Here is a 27,820-nt window from a genome sequence, read left to right on the forward strand (position 1 = left end):
TACATCATACCAAGCACACATTTCAGATCTTATTTTCTCTATAGCTTTTTCAACAATTTTATACTTTTGTGCAAGCATACCTTTTACAGACGTTATCGATTTAGATTATTAGAGTTGGAAGGGACCTCAAGAGATCATCTAGTCCAACCCCTTACTCAAAGCAGGACCAATCCCCAAATGGCCCCCTCAAGGATTGAGCTCACAACCCTGGGTTTAGCAGCCAATGCTCAAACCACTGAGCTATCCCTTAGTTGACTGTTCTATTTGGCCCAGTGTGCCTTGATTAGTTTATATCTCCATATCCCAATCTGTATCATTCCACTCGATTTCCCTCAAATTTGGCATTGTTAATCTAGAGTGAGTCATAAAGGTTTTAGTCATTTGAGGGTGCCATTGATATTGTTCGTACTGGAAATGAGTTATGTCTCCACAAGTGCACCACATTCCTTGGTCCATAAACCAAGTTTGGTTGTTTGTTACATTACCTTTTTCCTTTTGATGCCAACATAGATATTGGTTTATTTCATATAATCCCCACCAATCATTTTTCCACTGTAATTTCATGGTGAGATTACCTCCTTTCCATTCCAAATTCCAATTTCCTTCTTTGATCAAGGTACTCCATTCCCACTGGGCTCCTAGTATTTGCTTCCATCCTAATCCAGGTATCCACCATAATCCATTCCCTTTGGGTATTATGTCACAGTACCCTCTTTCATTTCCCCAGGTGTTGGCATATATACCAGATACACTTCCTGTGCCTTTCCATTGGCAACACCGGAAAGGACAAGAGTGCACTGACGTATGGTACATGTATGCACTTGCACCTTCCAGGTATCTTGGAAAGATTGATTAATGTAAGCATATTAACTCAATGCCTAGTTCAGACTCTGGGGCCAAGTTCCTTTTTGGCTCTGTTCCAAGATATCTTTCCATTGTTCTCCCAAGATTCCCTGGGCTTTCATAAAAACTTCTCCCCAGGATAATCCTGAGTGAATATCCCTTATTTATTTAACAATATCCAAAATACTTTCCCTCAACAATTCACTCAATTCCATCACAGAATATGCCATCTCTTGAGCCGTTATTTCCCCTTGTTCCCCAGTATGTGCTGACTCCATTAGTTGCTTTAAAGTTTCTCTCATTCTTTCTCTTAGGGTAGAGAGGCTCCATGTGTTTCCCAGTCCCATTCCAGAGTTTCGTGTTTTCCCACATGGTATCTCTTTTGACCATTCCTCTTTGTAACCATCCTCTGTTACCAAATGTTGGGCCCTTGGGGCTACTATCCCTGGATGGATCTTCAATAGCTCCCAGTGGAGTAGATTATTGTCATACCAATTAAAAAGGTCCACAGTAATTAACTTACATACACTGCAGTTTATTTGAGAAGGAATTACACAAGCAGTAAAAGGTTACATTAAGCACATCACTCCTATGCTAGACATTAAAGAATTATACATTAAGAGCTATACAATCCTCTTCTTTCAACATCCCAAACTCAATATATTTTATATTTTGCAATCCATTTAGAACAGTTAGGGTAATGAGTGTTAAGCATACAATCTTCAGGGAATAAGTTTATAAAAACTTTGAATCTGGACCCATTGTATATGTATCTGTGTCCATGATCATGGTCTGGAATTAACCATTCCATACATTCAGGGGAACGATTGGTTAAATTATGATGTGCCTGGGTCACTTTGGTTATATTAACCCATGTTTTACCTTCTGTATATTGTATATTCCCTATATATGAGGTATGGCATCTTAAAGCGCATTGATGTTCTTCAGGAAATTTTCATCTAGATACTTCCCATCCCTCAAATTGGGTGTTATGGCAATGTCCCTTCACCATTATCCATTTATTTCCTAATTCCCATTCGAATACAGATTCACTGCCATACCCTAATGAATATGTGGTCTGGGTACACCAATTACATTCCCATTGACATATGTCCATATTCTCAGTGATGTTATACAAGTTCACAGTTGCTCCTATAGCTATGGCAGGAACCTCAGTCCCATTTTCAAACCAAGCTTCTTAAATTGCACATTCCTGGAGTGCTTTGGTTCGAAGGACCTTTTCTTGGGGTACATCTGGTTTCCATAGTTCCCTAGTTCTAGTATTGATAACTTGTGATTCCTGAAGTCCTGACTTATGTATGCAATTAGTTACACTTGAGGTCTAGACGCATTGTTTACTATCTGGATTGTATTCCCATTCAACTACCAAAGTGTGTGCTTTGGAAGTTCCTTGCCAGCCTTTTGTCAGTTCCTTGTATCCATATGGACACACATGCTCTATCTGTTATATGAAAGGTCCATTTTACTTGACTGTCCTTTTTGGCCCCAAAGGGATTAACAGAGTCTGTTACCATACAGTGCCAAACTTCTCCATCTCCCACATCTAGTTAGTCTTCCTCATCATAACCTTTACCAGGTCTGACCACTCTTTACAGTCTCTGAACCAAGGAATCTGCTGCTTGGGTAACAAGTTGTGCATTCTCCTTTTCCTTTAATTCTTTGAAGATAAGCGTTGTTGAAATAGAGGTAGACAATGCTACAGAGGTCAGCTCAGAGCCATTATTTATAATAAGGTTCATGCCAATTAGAACTGTGCCTAAATCTATATTATCCTCAGCAGTTAGGGACCATCTCCAAATTTCCCTTCTTGCTTTTTCAGTTGGAAGAGGGGTTGTTATAGGTCTGCATCCTATAAAAGGTGGAATTAAGGTAAATGGACACTCATATCAGAATCCCCATTCTATCCTCCTATAGAGATGCGCTCCTGGATGTACAAATACTACTTAAAATTTCTCCAAGCATCTCCATCATGGAGACCATCGCCACAAGAATCTCTTCCTGGTCAGGGGTAGGTCCACCATACAGGATCTCTACTCCAGGGTCTCATGACATTTTAGTCCCAAGTCATATATCTTTCCTTTGTTTTAATCACCTCTCCATGAGGGGTGACTATAACACTCAGTCCTATTTCTCTCTGCTTTACTCATTCAAGATTGGTACCCCCAATTTGAAGGAGAAAATCTGTACGTATCCTTGGTATAAACCCCCATTGTTGTTGGAATTGCTTGATCTTACAGTCTTTGGTTGCTTCTCCCATGGGATAGATAGATGGTGATCCAATAGCCATGTGGTAGATGAACCCATAGAATGCCCAACAAAACAGTATGTTCCTTGCTTCCATGGATCATTCTGTGAAAATAAATAAATGAACAAAACACAGGCCTCTAACTAGGCCTTATAGATTAGTACATCTTACATGATTATATTTATATCTACCCTATATATTCATGAACTATTATGTTTACTTACTTACTTACTTGATAGATACAGTTTGATTTGATCAGAATGCCTCCATACATCCCCGTTTGGAGAGGCCACCAGAACGACAATAGGACTGGCCACATATTTCGCAGGGAATGGTCCTTCCCATGTGGGTTTTAGCTTACCTTTACTTACAAGACCAAGTGATGCTCAAAGAATTGGTATCTTCCATTGGTACCCAGGTGGTCCTTTCTGTTCTTCCCTTTGTCTTCGCTGATTTTCTTGTGCCCAAATTTCTTCAGTTGTTTGTACCAAATCTGCTATCCAAATTTCTTTTTGTACCCATTCAGGTATCTGTTTTCTAGGTGGAAGTAGGAATTCAGGGGTTCTCATAGCTTGACCTGTCATTAACTCAAACAGTGAGTACTTACTTCCAGCTTGTCGCAAGGCTCTCATGGTCATTAGGATTACAGGTAAAGCAGTTTCCCAATCTCGGCCTTGTGTTTGAATTTACTTGGTCAAGGCTGCTTTTATTTCTCTATTCTTCCTTTCCACTTTTCCTGCACTTTGTAGGTGGTAGACTACATACCATTTTTGTTTGATTCCCATCATCAATAATAATGCTTTTACCACTGCTCCCACGAAGTGAGGTCCTTGGTTACTATCCATGATCAAGAGTATACCCCATCTGCTGAGTATTTGGGTCCATAAAGCCTGAGCTGTAGTTTGAGCTGTGTTATCTGTTGTGGGGATTACTTCCAGCCACCTTGAAAAATCATCTTTGACCACCAAGCAAAAGGTTTTTTCTGTAGGAGTTATTTTCAAAGGTCCAATGTAGTCCATTTGTAATCTTTGCCATGGGCCCTTAGTGTCAGGTTGGTGTCTCAGTATTTTTTCTTTCTTGCTTTTAGGGTTAACTTGAGCACACACTAAGCATTGTTGACAAAATCTGTTAATATGCATGTCCATTTCTGGCCACCACATTACCTTTTTTACTTGTGCTAATGTTTTCCTAACCCCAAAATGTCCTTGTTCACGTGCAAATCGGATTATTTCTTCTCCATGTTGTTCAGGAGGTATCCATTTTTCTTGATCTTGCTTTGCTATGACCATATCTTGTTCTCTTGTTATTTCCCATTCTCCTACTCCTGTCATCTTTTGTCCCACTTGTTTCCATTCTTGTTCTTCATACTGTATTAATGCTTTGTGTTGTTCCACAAGGTTTGGATCAGCTGTATCAATGTTTGCAGTTTTCCTAGATTTGCTGCTTTGTTCATTTGAGATCGAATTACTGCTTTGATGTCACTGTGAACCAGAAGATGTAGCTGCTGCTTCCTTGGCCATGTTATCTGCCTAAGCATTGTAGTATCCTTCCAGAGTATGTTGTTTAGCATGAGCCTTAACATGCTTGATTTCTGTGGAACCAGTCCTTTTCCGAATAATATCAATAATGATTTTCCAGTAATCCCAGTATGCAACTTCTTTGCCTTCCTGTTGTTCCCATACGAGTGCCCATATGCTCACTGCTTGCACAGTCCATTGAGAATCAGAGCATATAACTACATCACAGTCTAAGGGAGTTGCTTCAAATGCCAGTTTGACTGCTGCCACTTCACATCCCTAGGCTGACATCCTTTCATATGGGATCACCAGTTCCTGTTCTGGAAACAAACAAACAGCTGCTGCTGAACAAACAAGTTGACTTTCCTTGTAAGAACTAGATCCAGTCATGCAAGTAGAAATCATTTCTTGCTGATACTTCACTCATGGGAGGGACACAAGCTGGGAGCACATGACCTCCCCACATAACCTTCCATGTGACTCCTCCTCACCCCGTCCCCAGCTTGGGGCTCCCATGCTCTCCCTGTCCCCTCTGACATCCCCCTTACCTGTCTAAAATTTTACAACTGCATCTGTCAAACAGATGCAGCTGTAAAATGATGTTTTGGACCCCTTGTGCCACCTGTAATTCCAGGTGCCATTGAGGATCCAGCAGCACCCCACATTGAAAACTTCTTAAATGAAAGAAGTATAGGAAGGACAATCACTCCACTTTCCCTTAACACACTATCAGTGTTTCCCTTATTTCCAAATTAATCTTCTGCCAGCTTACCTTTATCTAAGGGTAAGTCTTCACCACTAACATTAAAGCACTGCCTTGGCAGCGCTTTAACGTGGCTGTGTAGTCATGGCACCAGTGCTGAGAGAGCCAGTGCTGTAAAAAACCCACCTCCGTAAGGGGAGTAGCTACCAGAACTGGTGCACTATCTACACTGTCACTTTACAGCGCTGAAATTTGCAGTGCTCAGAGGCATGTTTTTTCACACCCCTGAGTGAAAAAGTTTCAGCGCTGTAAAGTGGCAGTGTAGACAAGCCCTCAGTATTGCTCTCTGCCAGGCACTAGGAAAGCAAAGATGCTGTGCTATCTGGGTTTGATGGAAAGAGGCATCGAACTGTATGTGCCATTTTCATCTTGATAGAACTACAGCCCAAACTGATTTATTGTTTTCCTCAGCATGACATATAGGAAGGGCAACCGAAATCAGCCTGGCACAACATGCATGAGAACTGTCTCTGGACACATAAGCAATTGATCAAAATCACATTCTCTGAACTCTTGGGGCCAAATCCTGTTCCCATTGAAATCAAAAGAGGTTTTTCTATTGAGTTCAATAGGAACAGACTTAAACATTTGGAGAGCAAAGAACAAAACCGCTCAAGCAAGGGCTATGTTACTTATACCACAGGTATCAAAAGCTGCTGACTTGTGTGAGAAAGTCAGCAGACATCTGATCTTTGCCCATTGCAAGGGAGAAATCAGCAGTCAATGAGACTAGAACAGACTTTGTACCATATACATCTCATAAGTCCATCTGCAAAGGATCAAGGAAATATGAATGCTTTTATATTATCAGATTATCTTAAAGTCCTCAGTTCCTTGATTAGAATGTTCTCATCAGTATATGTTCATAGTCCAGAGGCTGGATCAGGAATCAAGAACACTGCTTAAACACTTTCCATCCCCCCCTCACATCTCTCCTCTGGAAGACTCCTTACCAACTTAAAAGCACAATACATATGCTAACAAACTTAAACAAAGACTTTGTTTAAGTTTGTTAGCATATGTATTGTGCTGTTAAACCCATATAAAGAATGAATGACCTCCCTAGCCGCTTTCTGCTCTTTTAAAGAGCAGAGTGCAGCTCCACCCCACTCGGAGATGAGGGGTGCTAGCCTCCCCAAGTCTTTCCGGTATCCCGTACCTGCTAAAAATCTCTTGCTGGTATTACGTACTGGAGCATACCACTCTACTTGCGCTCCTGACTAGATCCTTCTGTGAACCATACCCACTTGTGATCCAATATTGCCTGTAGTAGGTCCCCTGCTTCTTGCACATCCACTGTTTTTGGGAGAGTGCTTAAGATTTCCACTCTTTGTTTACTGATAGTACAGCCCTCCAGTCCCAAGATAGTACTATCTCCACTGCTGCTTGTATACCCCCACATTCAGATTTCTTGTTGGCCCATGCCATAGGGAATTCTTGTGTCCATCCATTATCTGGTAACACCACAGCTGCTATGGCTTTGCAAGCTCCTTTTCTTAATTCTCCTGAAATCAACTGCTCACTTACAATCCTTGTCTCCCCTTACCACAGCCAACCTCCTGCTAGATCAGTTATCCATTTCTTCTGCTATACCACATCTGCACCTAGGATAACATTTTCAGTCATGCTGTTACAGACCACTATATCCGTGCAAAACTTACTGTGTCCTATCACCCATAACAGATTTTCGTAATAAACTTCCTTTCACTCCTTTGCCCTGAAATCCAAATAAAGGAATAATCTGTTCTTTCTGTACGTTCTTCTGCATTGATTTAATCAGAATTGCCTCTGCTCCTGTGTCAATTAATACTAGCAACCATTGTATATTTCCTCCCTCCCCCTCCTGCCCCGCTTCCACGTAAGGTCTGCCAGTTATATGGGGCTGCAATTTAGCCACTAATGTCCAATGTTGGGAGCAGGGGTTGCTAAGGGCAAGACAACCCTACTGAGATATAGAGCTACCCTGATAGGAAGCTGCCATGTTCATCTGAGCCAATTCCTGGGACAACAAGCCATAAGGGCCTACCAGATCTCCCATACCTGTTCCCACAATCTCAACAGCCCTAGCCTCAGGTTGTGGCACAGGCTGTGACTTTTTTTCCCCACCAAATCACCCACAGCATGTAACAGAACCTCCAAAGGCTGTTTATCTAAACAAGTCATAGCTGCTCCTCTCTCCTGGAGTAAAGCCCATATTTGTGCTCACACTAGTCCCCAGCCGGGTCCTCCATACCCTTTGTTGGATCACCCCACTCCACATCCCATGCCAGCATCATTAGGACCGCTGTAGCCTGCTCGGTTGCTGTCAGAACCCTCGCTGACTGCCTTCTGGGAGGAGCCACTTATTTTGGCTCACTAACTTTTCTTCCTCCTGGGTCATTTTAATTAATATGGCCTGATCCAACTCCTCTTGAGATCCTATAAACACCGTAATAGGTTCCCTTACACCATCATATAACAAATCGGTTACTTGTCCTTCCTCCTTGTCAGCTAGAGAACCTGCTAACACAGTCTAGCGTAATAAGCCATAACTGACTGTCCTGCCTCCTGATGCATCAGGAAAACTGCCTTTCTGAACTCAGAAGGAATTTAGAAATATTGAGCTATCCTCCATACCACAGCCTTTGGTCCTCTCGATTTGACTCAGTTTTAAGCTCTGCTAACATTGCCACCCCTTCTGTAGGGCCAGCACAAGTTATTACCAACTCTCTTAGGTCTCCTGAATCCAAATACTTTCTAACAGTGTATCCCCTTGTCAAGGTTTCTTTCCCCACTTTGAACTTTAGAGTACAAAAGTGGGGACCTGCATGAACACTTCTAAGCTTAATTACTAGCTTAGATCTGGTAACGCTGCCACCAGCCAGAATTTAGAGTCTGGCACACTTTCTGTTCCCCCAAAACCTTCCCTGGGGAACCCAGACCCAAACCTCTTGGATCTTAAAACAAGGAGAAATTAACCATCCTCCCTCCTTTCCCCCCAGACTTTCCCCTCACTGGGTTGCCTTGAGAGGCTTCACACAGATCCAAACTCCTTGGATCTTAAAACAAGGAGGAATTAACCATCCCCACTCCTTTCCCCCCACCAATCCCTGGTGAGTTCAGACCCAGTCCCCTTGGATCTTAAAACAAGGAAAATCAATCAGATTCTTAAAAAGAAAGCTTTTAATTAAAGAAAGAAAAAAGTAAAAATTAGCTCTGTAAAATCAGGATGGAAAATTACAGGGTACTCAGATTCATATAGAACAGAGGGACCGCCCCCCAGCCTTAGATTCAAAGTTACAGCAAACAGAGGTAAAAATCCTTCCAGTAAAAAGAAACATTCACAAGTTGAGAAAACAAACATAAGACTAATCCACCTTGCCTGGCTATTACTCACAATTATGACACATGAAAGACTGATTCAGAAAGATTTGGAGAGCCTGGATGTACGTCTGGTCCCTCTTAGTCCCAAGAGCGAACAACCCCCAAAACAAAAAGTACAAACAAAGACTTCCCTCCACAGAGATTTGAAAGTATCTTGTCCCCTCATTGGTCCTCTGGTCAGGTGTCAGCCAGGTTTACTGAACTTCTTAACCCTTTACAGGTAAAAGAGACATTAACCCTTAACTATCTGTTTATGACATCCCTTAACCAGGTCAGACACGTTTTCTGAGTCAAGGGGCCTAATTGCTTTGCTAATGCCCGCTTCTTGCTCTCTGTCAATGGACACGTTGTCTCTTCCAATACATCTGGGGATTTAGGTATCTGACCCACCCCTGCCGGCTGTCTTTCCATTTCTTCCCCTGATTTAACAGGTTCATCCTCCTCATCCAGGAGTTCAAATGCCAAACATCCCTCTTGATCTTTTACCAGTGTACCATCAGCATTGTACTTAGGTCTAGATCTCTGTTTTCTAATCACGTGTGGATGCTATGCAGGTATATCAATGTTATGGCATGTAGCTGTCTCGCAGCTTCACTCCCATACTTTTTGCCAGACTTTGCTTTACATATTCCTCCTCCTTCTCTTGTGCTTTTTCCCTCTGCCACTCCTCCACTGCTTTTTCCCATTCCTCATCATTCCAGGGATCATAATCAAAAGCCATACTACAAATAGTTTTTCTAGCCACCAAAGCAGACTCCAGCTTATTAATCACTTCAATGCATTTCTTATGATTTTCTTTTCCAGGTGGCTTTGTGTAGCCTGTTCAGTTAAAACTGACAAAGCCCCTTTATATTGTTTTGCCTCCAATTTATACTTTTGATTTTCCTGCATTTGTGCATCCATATCACATTCCAATTCCTGACAAGTTTGGGTTAAAGCAGCCATCTGCTGGACATTAAGTAACATATTGTATCAGAAAAGTTTGCAAATCTCTTTTCATCCCCTCATTTTGCACTCTTCGCTTGTCCAGCTCCTGTTGCAAACTTTCCTTCTGCTATTTCCAAATCTCCCACTCCTCTGCCAACTTACTCACAGCCTGATACATAATCCACACAGCAGCATTTATCATTTGTTCCTTCATAGGAGTAGGAGTGCCACGTCTGCTATTTTGACAGCATTTCATTCAAATACCCTTCCTTATACGGGACAGGAACAGCGTTTGGCAACCATGAATCAGAACCAAGATCTCCACATGCCTGTCTCAGTAAACACCTCTCCACCATCCCTGGGGGTTTCAGGGCGTCCCCCTCCTCCCCTAGTTCACCGACCCTTCCCTGTCTGCATTTGCGAAACATCTTTGACTCTAGGAACGACCAGTACAACTCAGATCACCGGTATATTTCCTTCTCTGCATACTGTAACTAAATTTGGTCCCCCAAGCTAAAATTAATATAAGGCAGAACTGATTCAGAACAATATTTAAATTAGTTGGTTAACACCAGTGATTCAGGATACCAAGCTCCTCAAAGGCCAGCAGTTCAGAAAACAGTTTGATTCAGTTTAAAGACTTTTTTTCTTGGACACAGCAGTAACCATCCTCTGCTACCAAATTTTGGACCCTTGGGCTACTACCCCTGGATGGATCTTTAATGGCTCCCTGTAGAGCAGATAACTGTCATACCAATGAAAAAGGTCCACCGTAATTAACTTGCATACACTGCAGTTTATTTGAGAAGGAATTACACAAGTGGTAAAGGGTTACATTAAGCACAAGTCCTGTTAGACATTAAAGAACTATACATTCCTCTTAGTGAGCATCTCTTTCACAAACATACACAAACAGGCCCTGTGCTTGTCTCACACAGTTCCTGCTTGGCAAACAGAGAAGGTAGTTACCAAGTCTGTGGACAACTTCCTCCCTCTAGGTCTGGTCTCCTCAGCCGTCTGGTCTGTCTCAGATTCCCTCTAGGCAAGGCCTTGGCTGCCTGGAAACCCCTCTGGTCACAGTCCTACTTGAGCTCACAGAGCAGAGTTTTGGCTACTCTGTCTAGCAGCGTCTTCAAGCGTCAATTAAGGAATCCCCCCTCCCTTTTCTCCTCCTTCTTATCTCTCAGTAATTTACTTTGCTTGTTTCTTATACTCTTTTTTCCCTCAAAGAAGTCACATGTCTCAAAAGCATGCCCAGTGGGCATGTAGTTATTAATTTTAGCTGATTAGTATTTTGGAAGGGGCTGGGGCTGGGGGTAGCAGACAAAGACCACTCCATGTTTACTCACTCATCAATCATTCACTCTGGCTCTCTGTGTGATGTCCTTGCTGTAAGGTCACTATAACCATGTCAACTTGTGCTCCATGCTGAAACTTTGTGCATGTGATATGTACTTTTGCATGGGCCCATATTTACTAATGAATATGTTCAATATTGATTGCACATGCAGGTTTTTCCAGTCCTTTATCAAATCTGTTTTTGCTTAAAGGGACCCTGATCCCAGGATCCTCTGCAGTTCTTCTACCATGTTTAAGTCATGTCAAGTTGTGCTCACACCATTCATTCAGCACGGCCACACCAATCTGGCACCATCCCAACTTCTTCCTCCACCCCCAATGCTCCGCCCCCTGCTTCCTACTCTCCGCCCCCTTTCCTATATGTGAGTGATGGGCAGAGCCTTGGAGAGAAGAGGCCGAGTGGGGGTGGAGCCTCTGGGTGGGGGTGGAGGGGCATGGTCCAGGCACTGGGATCCACAAAAAACTAATCCAGCCCTGGTGTTGGTGAAAGGGTTTGGAATAAAATACAGACTGAACATTGAAAGGAAGTGGGTCTGAGCAGTTTTTGGAATATCAGAGGATGGGGACAGAGCACCACCCTGTCACATGGGAATATGGGAAAAAACCAAACCATTATGAAATGACAATGTTTGTGTTATAGCATCAAAGAGAGACTACAGAAGGGACTGAGATCCCCTTTGTTCACAGTCAGGCAAGGCTCCCTAATATGCTTAAGGCTGATTCGTTTTATCTGCTTTTCAACAGCACAAAGGCCCTTTTGATTCCAAGAGAAATCTGCTAATCACAATCTTCTTGCACCAAGCGGCTACTTCCTGGTGCATTTAATGTGGAAGATAAACTCTTACTTGGAAGTTTCAAGGAGCTCCCAGCATTATTGTAGTGGCTGCTCATGAAGGGCAAGTACATCAGGAGTTGGCGGGAGAGAAGAGAGTGAGAGACAAGTGCTCCTTAGCTGTGACTTAAGCTTTGTCAGGAAGGAGATCAGCAACAGATCTCCATCCCAATTGGTGCTGAAAAGATTGTAATGGCTGGTGGCTTTTATATGGAAGATAAAACCACCCAGAGCTCACATGAGTGAGAAATATATATTTAGATGGGGTATAATCCCTCATGTCTTAGGGCATATAGTGACCTCTAAATGACATAGGTTAGGAAAACAACATCCCTTGTGGGTGGACAGGTTATTCCATTACTGCCTACACCAGAATTTCTGCATCTTCATCAGACGCATCAAGCGCTGGCCATTGTCAGAGACAGGATACCAGACTAGATGGAGATACCTGTCTAGTGGTGTTTGTCTGAAATATCCCCATGCTGTTAGTGAGTGTTCAGGAATTGATCCAGATGGAGAATGTTAAATGGGTTCTGTTGATTTACTGAGGCAGGTGGATTGTTATCCTACCTGGACATAAGGGAGGTGGAATCCTTTCTGAGGGAAACCCTCTTCCTTGGGGTCTTGCAATTCCTTTCCCCAGCAATTAGCTGATGAGGTGTCAGTAAGTGGCTCAGGTCAGAATCTCTGGCTTTGGGAGACCTGATGGTGTTAGCTGCTCTCAAATGTTTTTTAGACAGCCTGCCAGAGAGTGAGCAGAGTTGGGTGTGCCAGCACCAGTCATCTTTGCTGGCAGGGGCTGTGTGGCACACAGAAGGCTGTGTAGAGGCTGAGATGGCAGAGAGACCCTAGAGCAGTTTTTCTCAACCTACTGTGGGCTGCATATGCATCTCTCTGTGTTATGTACACACAAATATATTCATACTACTGGTATGGCCCTGAAGATATCACATGGGTCTCAGCGGTGTGCTGATTGGGCCGCAAGCGGCCTGTGAGGTGAGAACCACTGCACTATAGCAATGGCTTCAATCCAGACTTGAAGGATGAACTGTGGGACAGACCAAGGAACCATCTGGAAGAAAATTAATGGGCCTTGGGGGAGCTGAAAACGATGCTTCCCTTCCTGTTGCATGGGTGAATGTGGAGATCCTGGCATGCACATTCTGTCCCATGATGGAATGTAACTTGGGGGGAGATGTGGACTTAGCAGGACAATCACTCAGACTCCAGAGGGGAATCCACAGCTTAGCCTTGATTTGTTCTCTGTGTGCAAAACAGGGACATATACCAAAACCTTGTCCCTTCCAGAAGCATGATAATGGGGAGACACAGGGTCTTGAGATCTTAGGAGGTGTATTGTGCACAGGATTCCCAGGCCTATCCTTCTGTAAAAATTCCTCTATGAGCAAAGGATTGTGCTGGCAATGCAGGCTGCGAGTGGCCTGCCAATCAGTGTGGCTTGAGACCACTTATACTAGGAGTCTGCCTGGGATGCAGAATATAAGCCAGGTAGGGCATCCATGGATGGGCTTCCATGAGATCGGGTCAAATGGGTGGCATGAACAGGCTGCAGAGTGAACACTTGTCCTTCACCTTCTTTTCCCCACTTGGGAGCCAAAAGCAGTGGATCCTTCCACTAGCAAAATTGGAGTTTGGCTGCAAGTAAATTATCTGTCACCTTTGTGCACCATACATAAAATTACTCATGGAATGTCAAAGAAGCTCTTTGAGGCAGAGACACTCTGTCACTGTTATGAGATACCTAGCGCATGCTTATTAATAAGCACAGTATAACAATTCTTTCCTGTAAACTTCAGACAGTTGTCTTGCAAGCCACACTGGCAAGAACTCAGTGAACTATTAAGTGTAGCCTCAGCGTTAGGGTTTGTTCTCTGTCCTAAACCAGCACTAGATGTGAACTACTATGTTGTAATGCCATGCAAACACACCCACCAAGGAGCAACAAATCTACTTTTTATTCAACAGGGGTGTTATTGGGCCTTCTTTAAACAAATAAAACTGACAAAACGAAACTACTCCCTTGAAAAACCTCTCTGAGGTCTGAAATAGATTCAGTGCAGTAACAATAAATGACTGCTTGGGCGGACTACTTTAAACAAGAACTTGCTGGTGAGTTTCTGGTACTGTTCAAACAAACAAACAAACCCTAATCTCACAGAGTGCAAATAACCATGGAGGCAGAAATGCATAATTTATAAAAGGAGGAGGAAGTTCTGTCTATTTATATAGCATGTTTAATCTCAAAATGCTTTCTAAGCTCCTGGATATGCCTAAAACACCACTGATAGAGGCTGAGATTTTCAAAGAAGACTAGAGGAATTAAGCCACATAACTTCCATTGAAATTAATGAGCCATGTGCCTAAATCCCCTTTTTTGGCTTTTAGTATTTCAGCTTTATCTTCTCTGTCTCACTTTCCCCATCTATAAAAGAGCAATAATATTACTTTGGACTACTGTGCGGATTAGCTAATGCATGTGAAATGCTGTCCAAAGCCAGTACTGCCCTGTGTTTCAGGGCCAAGTCCACTGGACTTTCATATGCTGATCTCCAGAAGCCATACACTTTGCTCATAGGCCAGCCAGAGTAACTTGGGAGCAGTACTATATCAAGAGCATGATGGAGAACTGAGATCAGTTGCATTTGCTAGTGGAAGTCTGAGAAGGGCCATACAAGAATTATCCAGTCCACAAATTGGAGTTCAGGTTATTGAAGTGGGTGGTAGTGGATAAGTTTCCTGACTACCTGTATGGAGCCATGTTTCTGGTACACTTGGACAACAACCATTGACATATGTGTTAATATCGACTACATTTGATACCACAGAACACTTTACATCTTCCACTGTTGACTTAAGTCTTTGGTATCAGCCTGGTCTGAATAATGCTGGTTCCCTGTACTTCTGCCCTCTCCTACTGGATTGATGGAGGCCTATTCCTGAATCTGTGGTAAAAGCCATGTGCCCTCCACTGGACCCAACAGACCAACAAATGACTGCACACTTGCAAAGTGTGGTAGACCAGTTGGGCACCCCTCCAGAAGCTATTTTGAGAGCCTATACCTGCTTCACCAACTGAATGTGATTTCTCTATAGTAGCTGAGCAAGTCTGCCTTGAGAAGCTCAATATACTAATCCTAATTTATGGGAAATTTATTTTATATCCTGGAGAAGGAAGGGGACAGCCAGAGTCACCAATTAAATCTCAGCTGGATGCACAGCTGTTCTTAAGGGAATAAGGTCAACTTACCCTGAAGAATGGGCTGTTGTACTGCATAAATCAGGGCTCCCCAGCCCTGGAGAAAGTTAGTGCTCCCTGTTAGTTTAGGATTATCCTGTATTCCCTCCACGTAGACATGGGACATACTGGAGTGGACAAGTCACTTGACTTGATAATGCTCAGATTCTGAGTTACACAGAGAATTCTTTCCTGGGTGTCTGGCTGGTGAGTCTTGCCTACATGCTCAGGGTTTAGCTGATCGTCATATCTGAGGGTTGGGAAGAAATTTTCCTCCAGGGCAGATTGGCAGAGGCCCTGGGGTTTTTTTGCCTTCCTCTGCAGTGTAGGGCCTGCATCACTTGCTGGTGGATTCTCTGCACCATGAAGTCTTTAAACCACGATTTGAGGATTTCAACAGCTCAGACATAGGTTAGGGGTTTGATACAGGAGTGGGTGGGTGAGATTCTATGGCCTGTATTGTGCAGGAGGTCAGACTAGACAATCATAATTGTCCCTTCTGACCTTAAAGTCTATGATTCTATACTTCTATTGGCCTCATAGGACTTACGATATAGGGAAGCATTGCAAAGCTTGCTCTTGGCACATACAGAGGAAGACATTGCCCTTTGGTCAACATCAGCTGTGGATCATTGGACTTGATCTGTATGGACTTTTTGAGTTTGGAGAAAGACAGTACAAACACTGGACACGTACTAATGGTCATAGACTGTCTGGTCCAATATGCTCATTCCCCACTGAGGACCACCATTGCAAAGGTAATATCGGAAAATCTTTTTGTCTGCTATGAACTGTCCTGTAATATCTACTTAGATCGAGAAAGAGTCCAAGAGTCAACTTATCAAGAAGCTACTGCAGATAGTAGGGGTGAGGAAATCCAGAATGTATCCTCCCCAGGGAGACCCTCAGCCAGAAAGCTTATTAAGCACTTTTTGGAGGCAAGTGCAACTCTGCTGAGAAACCCAAGTGGAGCCAGTCTGTCAGCTTCCTAAAACATGCCAATCACTGCACAAGGAATAAGTCCATCTGATATTCCCCGTCACATTAAATTTTTGGAAGAGAATAGACTTCCTGTGGACTTGTGCTTTGGAGTATCTGCTGATGGAACTTCTATCATCTAATATTGTTCAGCTAGTTACAACTGAGGAGGGGGAACCTCTTGCTTCTGAAGATGACAGAAAGTGCAACTTCCCATGTGGAAGGCTAGTCTATGAATGCATCACTTTTATTTGCTGTTCTGAGGTACAGACTCACTGGAAAACCTGAAATCCCAGGTCCAGAAGAACTCTAATACCTAATCAGTCCATCTGTGATGCCCAAAGGCATGTGCTGAACCCTGTAGCCAAACCTTTCACACCACCGAAGTATCCAGAAGGAACAGCCCTGGATAGTATGGAAAAGCCTACAGAGGGAGGAATTGCAGACAGTGGCATGGAGCCTGAGGTAGGAAGTACATGACCTGTTACCCCAGGAGATCCATCAATACCCAGGTACTCTGGATGAGAACTGAAGCCCATCATCTGGTTAATCTATGACTCTCATAGAATCATAGAATATAAAGGTTGGAAGATACCTCAGGAGGCCATCTAGTCCAATCCCCTGCTCAAAGCAGGACCATCTCCTGATGGTGCCCCTTGTGTTCCACAAATGGGTGTTGGGAGTGTGCTGCCCAGTACTGGAAACCACTCTTATACTCAAAGTTTAGTAGGACGTTGTGCTTGTGCATGTTATATTGCCTGTTTTTGTGGTATTCTTAATCAGAGTATGAGCTCAAAAGCATATCTTGATTGTATTATGTACTACCTTACGTTTATGCTGAAGTGCTTGATAATGACATCTGATATTTCTCAGGTGAGGGATGGCATAACTCTCTTGGGATTTCCTGGACCTCTGGGCTAAGCCTCTAGGGGCATGTCTACACAGCCTATAGCAGTGAGCCTCCCAGCCCAGTTGATAGACTTGGACTAGCGAGGCTCATGCAAGAACTCTTAAAGCTGCGTAGCCAGTGCTTTGAAGCTGCAGTTTGAGCTGGAGTGTGGGGTCTGAAGCCCATGGAGGGAGGTGGGCCACACTCCAGCCCAAGTTGCAACTTCAAAGCACTAGCTACGCAGCTTTTTTAAAAAAAATAAAGCTGCAAAAATGTAACCAAGTTGGGAGGCTTGCTGCCGTGGGCTTTGTAGACATACCTTATGGGGCCCTGTTGAAAGGGTTATGACTAAGTGGCTGCCAGAGCCCTCAAACCGCATTCCCAGAGTGCTTGGAGTCAGTGGTGGGGAGTGAAGGAACTAGAAACCCCTGCTGGGACCAGTTAAGGAGGTTTCTGCATGGGATGATCTGGATGAGCAGTCCACTGTACTAACGTCTAGTGAGGGCTGCAGTTTTTCTGTTTGGAGGCTGAGAAAGATGGACATGTCTCAGGGCATCCCTGCTAAATTCCTGCTTCCCTGAAGGGAGTTTGTACAGCTCTGAGTCTTTAGCTGCATGGACCAGGTATTTCCAGTGATGAGAATCCACCAGGGAAAGATTTGACCAGCTACTGAGAGCCAGCTGAGACCACAGGAGGATTCCAGACCAGAGAACAGATGAGCCCAGCTGAGAGAGGACCCTGCCCCACCTAGGGGTGGAGAAAAATGATGTTTGTTTAAAAGCAGGCCAATGACCCAGCACTGTGACATGGAATCCCAGGATGTTCAACCTTGGCCTATCATTCACCTCGGGAAGGTGCTAGGGAAGAAGCGGCAGGTTGGATAAGTTTGTGAGTGTTGGGAGGTGGAAAGTTGGTTTAATTACAAACATTGGTTAAGTATTAGTTAACCTTTTTAATACCTTCCTTCAACAGGTCCTATTTTCCTGTCTCTCCTTCCCAGTTATAGGGTTATGTTTGGTGTGATCATTCCGTTGATGTTTGTTTTATTGACTTTACTGTCTCCTGCGTACTGGGCTTGGCATCCCTTGCCAGCTACAAACATGGCCATTAATTTCTCAAGGGACAGTGTCCCTGTGTCTCTGGCACAGCAAGGAATAACGTGAGGCACCATGAGCCAAAAAGAAGAACCCAGGACCTGACCTGTTCAAGAAGAGGGGAGAAGCTGCTCTAAATATTGGCCTTAGCAAACACTAAGGAGAGGAGAGGGCTTAAGCCATGCCCGGGGGGGAGGGGGGAGGGCGCAGGCTACACAGCATTTATATCACCATATTGTCAAGACCTACTCTAAGCAGCATTATATGATGGCATGGTGGTAAAACTCCCTGAGCCCAGTGTATGCTAGGGCTCTCACAATAGGTACCTGGACTAGTGCTGCAGCGTCAGTGGGCAATTTTCAGAAAGAGCTCAGTGTGGATACAGCCTTGTTCTGTGGGATAACAAGGTAATAAAACTTGGAGCAAGGGCTGACGGTAGAGTGACCAGACAGCAAGTGTGAAAAATCAGGATAAGGGTGGGGGGTAATAGGTGCCTATATAAGAAAAAGCTCCAAATATCGGGACTGTCCCTGTAAAATAGGGACATCTGATCACTCTAGCTGAAGGGACAGGGAGATCTGATTTAAGGAGAGAGCATGTGTGTCCCACTAGCATGTAAATGAAGTCCCTGTGGAGGCAATTTAACATAGGTGGTAAAGGCTTAAAAAAGATTAAGCTGTTTGTGTAGTATGTCAGTCTGACGATTGTTTAATCTCTGTAAAGTATGGATCCCAAGTTGGAAGGCATTATAGAAGGCAAATTACTATTATTTATTCAAAACTCTAGTAGGTGTGTGAAGGGCTGGTGTAACCACTAGGTGAACTAGGTGGCAACGTAGGGCGCCAAGATTTGGAAGAGCCAAAAAGCGGTGCCCCCCCAATTTTTTTTTTACACTATTGCTCCTGGTGTGGGGACGGGCTGCTTGCAGCCATGTTGGCACCTACCTCTGCGGGCGTCCTCTGCAACCACGTGCCCCGCTGCCTCCCTCTGCCACGCCCTACGTCACTGCCCACCTGCGCCCCTCCCTGCCAGCCTGGAGCCACCTCCACTCTGAGCCCTCGGGCTGCCGCATCGCTCCCTAGCTCGCTCCCTCCAGCTCTGGTAGTCCCGGACCCCCTGCCGCAGTAGCGGCTGCTGCCCAAGGGCTGCCAGAGCGGGTGACTTCAGCCTGCCTGCAGCTGGTCCTATTGACAGCAATGCAACGGTGGAAGGGAGGAGTGGGGGTACGAGGAAAGGAAGAGGAGACCGTGGCCACCAGTCCACCTGCGGGGATGGATCATGGCCCTTCCAGAGGATACAGGGTTAAAGAGCTGCAAAAGTGTAACTGTCCTCAGCATGTGTCACCTTCCAAGGCTTCATCCCCATCCATCCCTGCAGCCCTGTGGAGCAGGTAAATAGAGCCCCATTTCTGGGGAAACTGAGGCAGAGAACAGGGATGTGATTTGCCCAGGTCACCTGGGGAGTCATTGTCAGAGTCCTGCTTTGAACATAGGAGGTCAAGGCTCCTAATTCTGCACTGGCTCAGACCATTAGACCAGAGGCCTTCAAGCCCTGAGCTCTGAACCTGCCCACGCAAGGTATTAATCTGGGATTCAGGGGCAGCACATTGCAAGTTTTCAGTGAAGAAACACAGCTGTCTCAAGCCCTTATGGCTATAAGGAAAATCTTCCCAAGGTGATGGGCATCTAGCCAACACAGTTCTGTCTGCCTGAGTCTGCAGCCAGCCTGGGAAAACAGCTCTAGGAAATGCAGCAGTAACTGTTAAGTCTGATTACGACACTGTCAGAGCCAGATTTTCATGTAACATGGGTGACCAGTTGCGTGGTGCACAACCACTGCAAGTGTGCAAGCAACTCAGGTTAAGTGCAGCAGAACCCTGAGTAGGCTGCAGCACCCAAGAGATTTTTGTTCTCCCACTGAATGACAGCAGATGCACCAGTAACTTTACTAGGCAGAAGTTTAGTGACCACATTAGGGCCATAAGACATATCCTCTCCACTCCCAGAATTGGGCCAACTGCCCCTCATAATTCTCCTAATTACTTGTATTGTTATTGATGGGAGATCTGCTGTGGATTGAGGAGTATATATGGACCTGCCTTAGCAGGCTCAGTCCTGGCCCAGCATTTGAAATAAATTGCCCTGAGTTTCAGAAGTACTGAGAACCCTGAAGTTCCCACAGGGGAACTGCGGGGGAACCGCAGGTGCTCAGCATCTCTGAAAATCAGGCCCGGAATGACACTGACGCCTCTGCCCTAGGTCAGAGCTCTCTGAGTAAGGGGCTTCAGCAGCAATTGGCGTGGGGTAGAGTAAAGCAACCAGAACAGTCATGACGGAGGCTGGAACTCAGTCCTGGCCTCACACCTGTGGGGAAGACAGGCCTTCAGATGCCCCCTCCCACCTGCATTGCACTTTCCAGCCCAGAAGCAAGGAACCATTTCACACCTTAGTGCTGAGGGGAGATGAAGCCCAGAACAGGGAAGTAACTTGCCTGGAGTCATCCAGTGAGTTGGTGCCAGGGTGGAGAATGGAAGCCAGATCCTGACTCCCAACTCTGTGCTCTGATCCCCAAAACAGCCCTTTCTAGATCCATGGGGGGAGGGCAGGAGGGACTCTAGCCACATGCAGGAGACCCAAGGCCATTTATTTTCATTAAATATGTAGATTAAATTATGAAATTAATACATTTTCAAGCTGAATATGTATTAATTCTAATGAACAGTGCCATATTATCCAGTATTCATTTTTGAAAGTTTATAATAAGCGATGCTCCGGGGGGAGGAGAGGGGGAGAGGGGAGCACAAGGTGAAAGTTCCACCTAGGGCACAAAATATCCTTGCACCGGCTGTGTGTGTGGGGGGGTGGGTAATTGTAGCATTTAGGCCAGCCTGGAAGGCCTTTGGAGACGTGAAGAACCGTGTTCAGAGAGGATGACTCCATCAAGGGCCATCATCCCAACATTCCTTCAATTTGGTGGCAGAATTTTAACCAGGGACCCTCAGCAGCCCCTCTGGTAGATCACAGCTTCACTGTGAGTTCCAGTAGCCTGTTTGTGGAGAATTAGGCCCCTTATTTAAGTCTCAGACTAGGTCTCTTTCCCCTCCCTTTTGCTGTTTCCAAGAACTTCCTCTTCTGCCTCTTCACAATTAGCCACAAACTTCTGTCACTCAGTTACTCTTTCTCTACTTTGATTCCTTCCCTTTTCTCTTCTCTTGTTCTTTTACTATCTTGTAGCATAAACCTGATCCAAAACATACAGACACATGCTTGAAGATGGCCATTTTCCCTCCTTAAATACAATACCGCAAGTAGGGATGAGGGACCCAAAGTTTGAATCCAGAAGCAGCATTTCCCAATGCTTGGGATACTACTATTGTGTCAGAATACATACTGGCTCTTGGCTATTGTTGGTGACAGGGTTCACAGAAACATCAGTGTATTGAAAAGGAAATTGCCAAAGGCAAACATGAGAGAGGCCAAATCCCCCTTTTGAAATAAAACTTAAGTGTAATTGTGTGGCTTAAGACACCTCTTTGTTGTCAGGTCTCTGCTGAGACCTCCGGATTTCCACTGACTCTGTGCATGCTGAGGTGCTTACTGATCCACCCCAATACTTTCCCCTGCCCTGCCCTGATGGGTGGGGCTTCCAGAGATCAAATAGCTTAATTCTCTGCCCTCTGGCTTGTTTCCAGGTTGCCCATTCTCCAAGGAGGGACTTTTGCGTTCTTGACTCCTTCTCTTGCCATGCTCTCCCTTCCTAACTGGAGATGCCCTGCGTGGACGCAGAATGCCAGCCAAGTGAATGCTACTTCACCAGAGTTCATCGAGGTCTGGCAATCGAGGATGCGAGAGGTAATTCCTGTGAGCTACTGCCAGAAGGGTCGCTATAAAAACCTGAGGGGAATCGTCTGAACGGGCCTTGAGGTGTTAGAAAGGGAAGTCAAATCCCAGGAGAGACCCCTGCTTACTAGTGAATACAAGGCTATGTTCTAACTTTCAACGCTGCAGACATCTGTGGTTTATGGACTTTGCTCATGGACTTGTCCCGAAGGCTGAGGAAATGCTGTCAGAGTATTTTATTTTCTGGGAAAACATATACCATGTCAGGGCCATTTCTGTGGTAACTAGTGACCATCTCAGAGCCATCTATGCTGGGAACCCCTCCCCCAGTGGAATTCCAATATAACAGTGCTCCTCCCCTGCTGTGGCTTCCTCTAACACCCTCCCTCAATGGAGGGGGTTCTTCAGCATGAAGAGCGTCCATAGAAAAGGATATATAGCCTAAAGCTGAATTTCATTTTCTGTGTAATCTCTACTGTGCTAGCTTGTTCAACCCCTGGCTCTTCCCTCCATGCAGATCTCCACAGAGGGAGGAGTTCCCCCTAGGAAGGGAGGTTGGAAGGTACTTTAGAGATGGCTGATATCTCTATTCCCTTCTGCAGAGGTCCTTCCCTGTGTTTTGATTTGAGAGATTTGATCTGGACCCTTGCAGCTACTGGCCATGTTAACAGAACATGGAGGACGCAAATGATCATAAACAGGAAGGCAAAGAATACGTTCTACTGGCTGAAGCCTGGGGACTTGTACTCAGGGCACCTGTGATCTTATCACAGATCTGTCACTTAGTCACTGTTTGACATTGAACAAGTTGCTTAACTGCTCTGTGCTTCTATTTACCTGCCTGCTGGAGCGCTGTGAAACAGCTTATGTTTGTCAAGAGCTTTGAGATCCTGGCTGAAAGCTGCAGTACAGTGCAGAGTGTTGGTGTTATGGTCACTATTGATCCAAGTAAATACAGTGCAGTCACAGGATAACTATTTTCTTGCCTTTTCATTTAGGTCAGTGGTTTTCAACATTTTTTTCATTTGCAGACCTCTAAAAAAATTATAATGGAGTTGCGGACCCCTGTGGAAATCTTAGACATAGACTACAGACCCCCAGGGTTCCCGAACCCCAGGTTGGAAACCACTGATTAAGGGGGTTGAGCCTCAAAGTGTTCATCTCTCACTATATCTGGTGGGAGTTGAGGGCACTCAGCACCTCACAGGGTCAAGCCTTATCACAAGAGCCAAGGTACCTAGTAATTCATTCATTATTTAGTGGTATTAACTAATGTAACTAATAACTCACATGTAGGGTAAATAACTGTTGTGTATTTAAACAGTGTTTACCAAGCTCGCAAAGGTTGCATGGTGATGAATGTGTCCTGCAGAGGAAAGCAATATTCAGATAAAACAGAAGCCTGGCTATCCGCATGCCCACTAGCCAGATCTCCTAATCTAACTGCTGGTGTGCTGTAGTTCCCTGGCTGTTTTCTACTGATTATCTAAACATGTTTGGTGTTGCCCGACTGATTTTGATAATTAAGGAGTTTATTGTACTGGTCTGCCTGGTAATATATTTGCAACCCACACGGAGAAACAGAAGGGATTCGAGGTCATCCAGCACTTTGAAAATTTAAATAGAAAACTTTATTTAATGTCTATGTTCAGCTGAAGATTCCCTTTGCTGCCCTGGCTGGGCCTCAGGAGATCAGAGCACTGGCTTGTCACGCAATCACTGGGCCTGACTTTGCAAACCATGACTCGTGCGAGCCTGTGTCTGCAGGCTCAGGGCCCTGATCAGGACCTGACTAGAAAAGAGTTAGGTGGGTATGCATTCTAGTTCCCCAGAAGGCGGAGCAAAATCCAAGGCTAGAACAGTGGAGTTGGTTGATCAGGACTAAGGTGCTGGAAGAGCTGAATTAGGAACGCATGTGCAGTATCTGACCCTTGGTCAATGCCAGTAATAGTAATTACTACTTAATTTCCCTTTTTTATGAACACTAACCTGTACTCAAAGTCTTTAATAAAGGATGGATGGATGCCTGGTTGACTTGGTTCTGTTTAGAGCTCTTGGCTTCTGACAGTCCAGCTCCCCTTGGACAGCTGGCAATGAGGGAGGTAGAATCAGAGGAGGTAAGTCAGGGGGAGAGTTAATGGGCCTGCATTCCTGTTTGAGTGTTACCCTCGTTTAAGATTTGAGATGACTTTCATTGAAATCTGTGGAAAGACTCCCCCTGACTTCAGTGGGAGTTGAATCAGGCCCATAAAGTGCTTTTGAGCCCACCTAACTAAAATGGACTAACTCAGGGTACGTCTACACTACAGGATTATTCCAATTTTACATAAACCAGTTTTGTAAAACAGATTGTATAAAGTCGAGTGCACGCGGCCACACTAAACACATTAATTCGGCGGTGTGCGTCCATGGTCCGAGGCTAGCGTCGATTTCCGGAGCATTGCACTGTGGGTAGCTATTCTGTAGCTATCCCATAGTTACCGCAGTCTCCCTCGCCCCTTGGAATTCTGGATTGAGATCCCAGTGCCTGATGGGGCAAAAATCATTGTCGCAAGTGGTTCTGGGTAAATGTCGTCACTCATTCCTTCCTCCGGGAAAACAACGGCAGACAATCATTTCGCGCCCTTTTTCCCTGGATTGCCCTGGCAGACCCCATAGCACGGCAACCATGGAGCCCGTTCAGCTTTTTTTTTACTGTCACCGTATGTGTACTGGATGCCGCTAACAGAGGCGTTACTGCAATGCTACACAGCAGCATTCGTTTGCTTTTGCATGATAGCAGAGATGGTTATCAGTCATTCTGTACTGTCTGCTGGCATTGTAAATTGGCAGTAAGATGACAGTTATCTGTCATTCTGTACTGTCTGCTGCTATCATGGGTGCCCCTGGCTGAGGTCGGCCGGGGGCGCAAAGGCAAAACTGGGAATGACTCCCCGAGTCAATCCCTCCTTTATGGTTTCTAAAAATAGAGTCAGTCCTGCCTAGAATATGGGGCAAGTGTACTAGAGAACCAGTGTATCAGAGAGCACAGCTGCTCCGTGTCAGATCCCGCAGAAATGATGAGCTACATGCCATTCACGGGGGGTGCCCCTGCAACAACCCCACCTGTTGCTTCCCTCCTCCCTCAACCTTCCTGGGCTACTGTGGCAGTGTCCCCCATATTTGTGTCATGAAGTTATAAAGAACACAGGAATAAGAAAGTGACTTGTTAGTGAGATAAAATTAGGGGGAGGCAGCCTCCCGGTGCTATGACAGTCCAGGCAGAACATTAAGCAGTGCGGGGAGAGAGGAGCCCAGCATCCCACTGCTATGATAGTCCAGGCAGTACAGAATATTTTCTTTACACATGAAAGGGAGGGGGCTGATGGAGCTCAGCCCCCAGTTGCTATGATGAGGACGGTTGCCAGCCGTTCTGTACCATCTACTGGGAATGACCGGGAACCATTCCTATTTTTACCCAGGCGCCCCCGGCCAGCCTCACCTGAGGCCAGCCAGGAGCACTCATGGGCTTATGACAAGGACGGCTAGCAGTCCTACTGCACCATCTACCACCAGGGAGGGGAGAGGAGCGGATACTGCTCTTCACTGCTGCAGCATCGCATCTACCAGCAGCATTCAGTAGATATAGGGTGACATTCAAAGAAGTCAAGAAACGATTTCTTTCCCTTTTCTTTCACGTGGGGGCGAAGGGAGTAAATTGTCGAGCTATATCCTGAACCATGCCGGACAATGTGTTTGAACCTACAGGCATTGTGAGCTCAGCCAAGAATGTAAATATTTTTCGGAGACTGCTGTGGACTGTGGGATAGCTGGAGTTCTCAGTACCCCCTCCCTCCCTCCATGAGCGTCCATTTGATTCTTTGGCTTTCCGTTACGCTTGTCACGCAGCACTGTGTAGCCTGGAGATTTTTTTCAAACGCTTTGGCATTTCGTCTTCTGTAATGGAGCTCTGATAGAATAGATTTGTCTCCCCATTCAGCGATCAGATCCAGTATCTCCCGTACGGTCCATGCTGGAGCTCTTTTTGAATTTGGGACTGCATCGCCACCCGTGCTGATCAGAGCTCCACGCTGGGCAAACAGGAAATAAAAGTCAAAAGTTTGTGGGGCTTTTCCTGTTTACCTGGCCACTGCATCCAAGTTCAGATTGCTGTCCAGAGCGGTCACAGTGGTGCACTGTGGGATACCGCCCGGAGGCCAATATCGTCGATTTGTGGCCACACTAACCCTAATCCGATATGGTAATACCAATTTTAGCACTACTCCTCTCATTGGGGAAGAGCACAGAAACTGATTTAAAGATCCTTTTATATCGATGTAAAGGGCCTCGTAGTGTGGACGAGTACAGCGTTAAATCGGTTTAACACTGGTAAAATTGGTTTAAAAGTGTAGTGTACACCGGGCCTCAGACAGAAGCCTTTAAATCTCTGCTTTCTTTACCTCTGTTTTTCAGCTGCAGGGAGCCATCATGGTCGCTTCCTGTTTCCAAATCTTTGTTGGGTTTTCTGGCCTGATTGGATTTCTGATGCGATTCATTGGTCCTTTGACCATCGCCCCAACCATAACCTTGGTTGCGCTGCCTCTCTTCAACTCTGCAGGAGATGAGGCTGGCTCACACTGGGGCATATCAGCCATGTAAGTAACACTTCACGTTGGTGAAACTGGGGGCAGATTAATGGGATAAATAGTCTAAATCTGAAATTGGATCAGGTATTACAAGCTGGTGGATTCTAAATGCACTGTTAGTTAAGTGCTGACAGGGTACTGAGTGTTGCACAAGACACCAATGGTAACACAGACCCTGCCCCAAAGAGATTATGGCCTTTACACTTACGCACACACCCCTGTTACTGAAATGTTGGGTCCGCCTAGCTGAGAGCCAATGACAGCCAGACAGGGATAAGGAAAAGATGCTTTATCCTGCAGAAGAAAGGAGAGCCCTGTACCTTGGTACGAAAGACTCTGTTCAATACAAAAATCAAGAATCTTTTATACACACTCACACACAGGTTTCAGTTGTGCTAGCATTTGACTGGTGGTTAACAAACCCTTCACTTCTGCAATCTGCTCAGCAAAATCCAGCCAAGAACCAGCTTCAACTGCCTCAAAACTGATAAGGGGAGACAGTTCAAAAGTTCAGGGTACTGTGTCTGTGAGGCTTCTGCTTCTCCCTACTGGCTGCTTGTAAGCTGTTAAGGGGGGCTACCAGTGACTTTCACAGTCCCACCTTCGGGCCTGACAATCTGGGTTGTCAGATTGTCAGGCCCGTTATGTAATTTGCGATCAAGCTGAAGAGACAGGCACTGGTTTTTTTTACGGACAGCAGAACCTTTGGTTACAGCATTACACAGACACTTTGCACGTTGCATCAGTACCCAAACAATACATAGGAGGAAAAGGAGGAAAATAATCCACCTTACAATTGTTCAGAAAAGGCCAGTAAACCATGACCCAAGGTCTGGGAGGAGGTTCTCAAAACTAAAGGTGTGATCAAGAGATACAGCACGGAAAATAACAGCAGCATTCGTAATAGCTTGTAAATCCTTTTCAATTAAGCCAGAGTAATTAACATAAAAACAGCATTTTTCCCCAATGCAAGCACAAGCCTCCTCAATTCAGCATTCATGGCATCTAGCACATGTCTATTTTGCAAAGTCACTTCTGCTACTTCATCAATCTCTCGTTGCAGTTTTTGGAAAGCGTCTATTGTTGCAGTAGCTGTTTTTTCAAGCTCTGCAGAAATATTTACAACTGCTCTCTTGAGCTTAGCCACCCACAATCGAGGAATTAGTGCACGGACAAAAGAGTGGAATCCTGTTTGTCTGACAATTAAGGGATTGAGGCACTGACTATAAATCAGTTAGGTATACCAAGTGGTCTAATTTCCCAAATATC

At 45.0% G+C, this 27,820-nt stretch overlaps 1 protein-coding gene across 1 annotated transcript in view; it reads left to right on the forward strand.

The window, feature by feature from the left end:
• The window catches only part of LOC127042716 (solute carrier family 23 member 1-like), a 69,599-nt gene that overhangs the window by 13,131 nt on the left and 28,648 nt on the right, over positions 1-27,820 (forward strand). Inside the window, exons 4-5 of the mRNA XM_050935968.1 lie at positions 21,779-21,938; positions 26,379-26,560. Coding sequence (XP_050791925.1) covers positions 21,779-21,938; positions 26,379-26,560 — 342 coding nt within the window. The remainder of the gene's footprint in view (positions 1-21,778; positions 21,939-26,378; positions 26,561-27,820) is intronic.

This window comes from Gopherus flavomarginatus, chromosome 1 (assembly GCF_025201925.1).
Source record: "Gopherus flavomarginatus isolate rGopFla2 chromosome 1, rGopFla2.mat.asm, whole genome shotgun sequence".
In the NCBI taxonomy this organism is placed as follows: domain Eukaryota; kingdom Metazoa; phylum Chordata; order Testudines; family Testudinidae; genus Gopherus; species Gopherus flavomarginatus.